At 42.3% G+C, this 6,000-nt stretch overlaps 1 protein-coding gene across 3 annotated transcripts in view; it reads right to left on the bottom strand.

Moving 5' to 3' along the window:
• ZC4H2 (zinc finger C4H2-type containing) overlaps positions 1-2,465 on the bottom strand; it is a 71,839-nt gene extending 69,374 nt beyond the window's left edge. Inside the window, exons 1-2 of one of the 3 annotated variants that reach the window (XM_032330706.1) lie at positions 2,274-2,387; positions 1,364-1,419 (exon numbers count right to left, since the gene is read on the bottom strand). Coding sequence is in view for 2 of the 3 variants with exons in the window: in XM_032330707.1 (XP_032186598.1) it covers positions 2,274-2,326 (53 nt within the window). In the remaining variant the exon portion in view is untranslated. Of the gene's footprint in view, positions 1-1,363; positions 1,420-2,273 lie in introns of all 3 variants that reach the window. The other 2 variants (XM_032330707.1, XM_032330708.1) reach the window with 2 other exon arrangements.
• Positions 2,466-6,000: the final 3,535 nt, after the last annotated feature.

The raw sequence follows: 6,000 nt of genomic DNA on the forward strand, positions 1-6,000 counted from the left end.
GCATCAGGCTCTCTGCTCAGCAGGGAGCCTGCTTCCTCCTCTCTCTCTCTGCCTGCCTTTCTGCCTACTTGTGATCTCTGTCTGTCAAATAAAATAAATAAAATCTTTAAAAAAATATAAAATTCCATTTTGACTTATCTATAATGTTTTTGAATGCATGCATCTCTTTGTACAGTTTTTAGTGTTTCTTCTTATTACATTATGCATGCATAATTTATCACAGTCATCTAATGTCATCATTGTATCAGCTCAAGTGAAATATACAAACCTCACCTCCCTTTACACTCCTCTATTTGTGACATGAATATCTTAAATGTTTACATACACTGAGAACCGCATGAGACAGTATGATAACTTTTGATGCAGTCATCAAGCATAATTCAGACAACTCAAGAGGAAAAGACTTCTTTTGTATTTACCCATGCTTTTTCTCACTGTATTCTCCCTTGTAAATGTCCTTTTATTGTTTATTTTGTATTTGAGGAACTTACTTTAGACATTCTTATAAAGTAGATCTCCTATTGATAAATTCCCTGCTTCAATTCATTTCAGAATGTCTTGATTAATCCTTTTATTCATATAGGACATTATCACTGGATATAGGATGTTGGGTTTCATTTGGAATTTCATTCAGGGTTCATGATTCTCTTCCTTCAATACTTGGAAAATTTGTGTCACTTTCTGCTAGGACCTCATCACTGACTGAGAAATCTGTTATTGTCTTCTAAAATTTTTCCCCTGAAGGTATAGATAAAGTGTTGTTTCTTTTTTGTTGCTTTCTAAATCTTTTCTTTGCCGTTTGTTTAGAAGGTTGATTATGATGTGTCTTGGTGTGAATTTTTTCACATTTTCCTGAGAGTGTTTGCTTTGCTTGTTGAATCTGGAGTTCATGTTCTTTGCTCAATTTGAGAAGTTTTAGCCACTATTTCTTTAAGTACCTTCCTAGTCCTGATTCTTTCTCAGGACATTTGCTGAAATAATCAATAGTGGGTCAATGAACTGTGTACACCAGGTGCTCAATAAATAATAGTTCCCTTCCCTTTATACCCTTGTAAAAGTAGAGATGCAACCTTTCAAAGGACAAAAAAAGCTCAAATGCTTCCTTATACTCACATGTGTGAGTCTCATCAAAGACATTTACTCCAAGGGTTAAGCTTCTTGTTCCAAGGTCTTATTTCTTAAAGAGGCACACTTGATATCCACATCATTTCCCCTAGGTTCCATGAAAGCACTAAAGGGAAACTGTCCAACCCAGGCCACCCTCAGAATGAGGGTGGAAGCTGGGGTCCTGGATGGGGGACTTGTTCTGGCAAAGCAGAGTAGGTGAAGGAAAACCTGCTACCAGCCCAAACAGTTCACTTACCTGACTACACTGTGTTCTGAGCAAGAACAACATCATCGCCTTGCCACAAGCTGCGCCTGGAAGGAAAGGGTCAGGACGCAGGCAACTCCCACTTTGTTGGCCTGCTCTTCACCTCTGGCGCCTCAAAGCTGCAGCTGAGCTCCCACCATCTGGCACAGCAACCACCTCCCCCGTCTCCATTGCTCCCACCCCCCTTACAGAGCAACGGGTAGGAGAGGAAGAAGGTGGTGAATGTGTGAATGCAAAAATAATCACGCGCAAGTGCTAGCGGTCCTACTAGCCCCAGCCTGCCAGATACTTATGCATCCTCAGCTCTCAGTCCCTGGAGGCCACCACCAGTCCAAATGCGCTGTTGCTCTCAAAAGGCTAGCCTGAGCTCTAGGTCCTGAAGTTAATGAAGCTGAAAAAATTCTTCACTCGGAAAGAGAAAGGAGTCACATACACCACGGAGCCAACAAACACTAAATAAATAAATAAATAAATAAATAAATAAATAAATAAATAAATATTTAAAAAAAAAAATGGATCTAAGAATGCCGTCCCCCCAACTCCCACTCCAAGATGAAAAAAGCTTGTCTTGAAAAAAACCACCACCACTACCACCACCCACAGCCCACTCCCACTCCACCCATGCCGTGTTCTCCCCAACCCCCGTGTGTCTCCATCTGGCTTTCTCTCTGACATCTGGCAAATGGTCTCTCTTGGTCAGTCTCTCCGCTTGGTTCAGTTCCGACACTTTCCCCCCTCCTTCCCATCCTTGAATTCCGTGAATCTGTTCCTTTCCCGCCCCTCTCCACAAGTAGCTTAACAATAGATACTTTCTGTAGGTAACTCCGCTCTATCCCTCCCGCAGCGGGGGGATTCTGGGGGCCTCAAGGGGTCTGAGGGGGCGCTGCAATGTTCCGCTTACCTGATCTCTTTAATGCTTTCCAATTTACACATGATTTCTTGCTCATCTGCCATGCTTTTCACTCTCAATTTCACGTCCCGAGAAATGTACAAACACACACGACCAGGGATACAATAGACACGGCGCAACCAACGCCTTCGGGCATGGGGCTCTGAGTCTGTGCGGTAGGGATTCAAAGCAGCCTTGGGAGCTGTAGTCCGCAGCTCCAGGACCAGCCAGGCAGCCCACGGAGGAGCGGGACTACAAATCCCAGAAGGCCAAGCGAGATATGCCAGTTTCTCTTCCTGCAGTCACATTTTAGATTAATTTGTCACGGATAATTGTGTCAAAGGTTGTGAGGTGTTCAAGGGAATTAGGCTATTCGACTGGCCCCTGCGGAAAAAATGGGAAAAAATACCTCAGAAGGCAACAGGAGAGATAAGAGACACACTCACTCACACCCTTCCTGGGGCCCCTATGCCTACACACTCCCAAAAGGTAACCAGGAGTCCCTAATTGGTGGATGCTGTCAGTCTGCAAAGAAACCCTGCAGAAGAATTCTCTTTTGAGATGTTGAATGTACTGGCTGCAGCCTGGGAATTAGTAGCTTTGGCATTCAGATGGAGATGAGGGGGGTGGGATTAGAGAAGAGGCGGGAGAGGGAGGAGGGAGCAGCTGCTAAAGCTGGGGGAATGGGGGAGTGACCTAGTTCCTTTCAGTCCTCCATCCATTCTAAAAACAGTTACTGAGCTCAGATCTTTTTATTCTTTTCTTTTTCTTTTTTTAAAATTCAATTTGGTGTAGTGTTCAATGATTCATTAGTTGTGTGTAAACTCAATGCTCATAAGATCAGGTGCCCTCCTTTATGCCCATTACCCAGTTACCTCATCCCCCACCCACCTCCCTTTTCCACAGTCCTCAGTTTATTTCCCAGAGTCAAGAGTCTCTCATGGTTTTTCTCCCTCTCTGATTTCTTTCTATTTAGTTTTCTTTCCCTTCCACTATGATCCTCTGTTTTATTTCTTATATTCCACATATGAGTGAAACTATATGATTATCTTTCGCTGATTGACTTATTTCATTTAGCATAATCCCCTCCCGTTCTGTCTATGTCAGTGTAAATGGTAAGTATTCATCCTTTCTAATGACTGAGGAATATTTATTGTACATATGAACCACATCTTCTTTATCCATTCATCTGTTAAAGGATATCTTGGCTCCTTCCAGTTTGGATGTTGGAGACAGATTTTGCCAGTCAATGAAGGAGATACTGGTGGGGGAGTGTGGTGGGGGGAGATCATTGGGTGAGGCAAAAATAAATAAAAACAAGTCCTTAGCTTTGAGGAAAAGGAGACTGTAAGGTGACCCATTAATTATAGTACAATGTTCTATCATAATACAGGAATGGATATGGTGTAACCTGAGCAGAGAAGATGTAAATAGTTTTTAAAAGGTGACTGAGAGGGGAATCTGGGTGGCTCAGTGGGTTAAAGCCTCTGCCTTTGGCTCAGGTCATGATCTCAGGGTCCTGGGATAGAGCCCTGCATAGGGCTCTCTGCTCAGCAGGGAGCCTGCTTCCCCTCTCTTTCTCTGCCTGCTTCTCTGCCTACTTGTGATCTCTGTCTGTCAAATAAATAAATTTTAAAAAAGGTGACTGAGGGCGCCTGGGTGGCTCAGTGGGTTGGGCCGCTGCCTTCCGCTCAGGTCATGATCTCAGGGTCCTGGGATCGAGTCCCACATCGGGCTCTCTGCTCAGCAGGGGGCCTGCTTCCCTTCCTCTCTCTCTGTGATCTCTTCCCTTCCTCTCTCCTACTGTGATCTCTCTCTGTCAAATAAATAAATAAAATCTAAAAAAAAAAAGGTGACTGAGAATTTGCCAGACCATTGAGGAAGATGGACTTTTCAGGAGAAGGCACAACACATGTAGAAAGGAAAGAACAAGCAGGCCATAGTGTCACAGTATAAGGTTCACATAAGGGGTGTGGAGGTGGGAAAGAGGAGTGGGAAAAGTATTTAGAAAAGGTCGGCTGGGGCCAGAATGTGAAAGACCTTGAATGTCACACTAAAGAATTTGGACTTAATCATATAGGCACACATTTATTGAATACACATTTGTTAAATGCTTACTTGTGTGCCAAATAATAATGCCAAATGATTTTATGTTTCAAAGCATGGGAATAATAAGATTGGAGGGATGTCTTAGGGAGGTGACTCTAGAGGCAAAGTGAAAAAAAAATGGTTTAGAAGTGATGAGAGCATGTGAGAAAGAGTTACTCTGAGAGCATAGGCCCAGAGAACCAGGCTTCAGACAAAAAGAGGACTTTGGTTCACTCCCAACTAAAGGTGAATCAGAACTCTCTATTTAGCCCTACTTTAAAGGTTTGTTGTGAGTACGCAGTGAAAACTTCCCCAATGGTACAGAATACAGAGTCTGATATTTTTTAGATGCTAGAAAAAAGTTAGTGGAATATAAATCTCAGTACATCCTGAATGTCCACATTGATTTAAAGGTATCTCTAGGGGGGGGAAAAATGCCCTTCTCTTCTTTGAATCCTAGACATACCTTTCACAACAAAGAAATTCTTGGCAGTGTCACCCGATACTTTCTTTATGGTCTTGCAGATCCTTGTCATATAGTGCTACTAGCTAGCATTTGAAGACTCTACAGTTAGTTGACCACAAAGACTGGGTCTGAGCTACCCTACCATAGAGTCCAGAGTCAAGAATTGGCCCAAGCCCTGTCTTATAAGAGGAAGGTAAAGGGAACAGGTCCATGTAAATGCCTGGCCTGTATCAGCTAGTGTGCTGAGAGGCGCACGTGCAGTCACTTATTTCATCTTCAAAACCTCTATGAAGGTGGTAAGTAGATTCATCCCCTTTTACAAGGAAGAAAAGTGACTCATATAAAGAAAGTGGTTTGGCCCAAGGCCACACATTAAGTTGCAAAACTAGAGCCTGGGCTCACATTGGACCCAGTTAGCTGTAGATTAAAAAGGGAATATGTATGAAAAAATATGGAGATCAAAAGTAAAATTGGGGTTTTAGATTTTGTATTTATGTCAAACATAAATTGCATTATAATACAAGTTAACAATGGTTTGAGGAGAAATGGAAGGTGTGTATGGTGATGTGTGTGAAGCAATTTAGGAATTTCCTTAGAGATTTTAAAACGAATATTTCTTTATCTCACTATCCACTCACTCTTAGAATCTTAGTCTTGCTCTGTTCACATATCTGGTAAGGGTCTAGATATGGCTTTGCATCTGTTTAAATTAAATGTATTAATAGCTTCACAGACTGATTTTGAAAGTAATTTTGCAAATATCTTGCCTTTTAAGCCTCATTAAATCCCTATTTCACAGACAAGGGAACAGTCTAAGAGAGGCAAAGTCACCCACCCTGTCTGACACAGAAACAGGACTCCTAACTCAGGGTCTTATGCTCTTTCTGTAGCCCCATACTGTCAATATCAAGCTGCTGTGGTCCCCAAGGAAACCAAATGTCTCTGTTACTTCAGCCAGGTGGTATTCTCCAATTGGGGAACCTGCAGAGCACCAAGTATGTACTATGCTCCCAATCCATAGATATTAAAAGGAGATGAAAAGTTAATCTAGGAGTAGGGATCTTGGGAGCACCTAAAGCTTGAAAGGTTTATGCTATGTGTCACAATCAAGTTGTCCAATTAAAGAAATGGTTCTTAAGCCTCTCAACATCTGTGAGTTTATCTTGGCTTCTTAACCTCTTTAAT

The sequence above is a fragment of the Mustela erminea genome, chromosome X (assembly GCF_009829155.1).
Source record: "Mustela erminea isolate mMusErm1 chromosome X, mMusErm1.Pri, whole genome shotgun sequence".
NCBI lineage: Eukaryota > Metazoa > Chordata > Mammalia > Carnivora > Mustelidae > Mustela > Mustela erminea.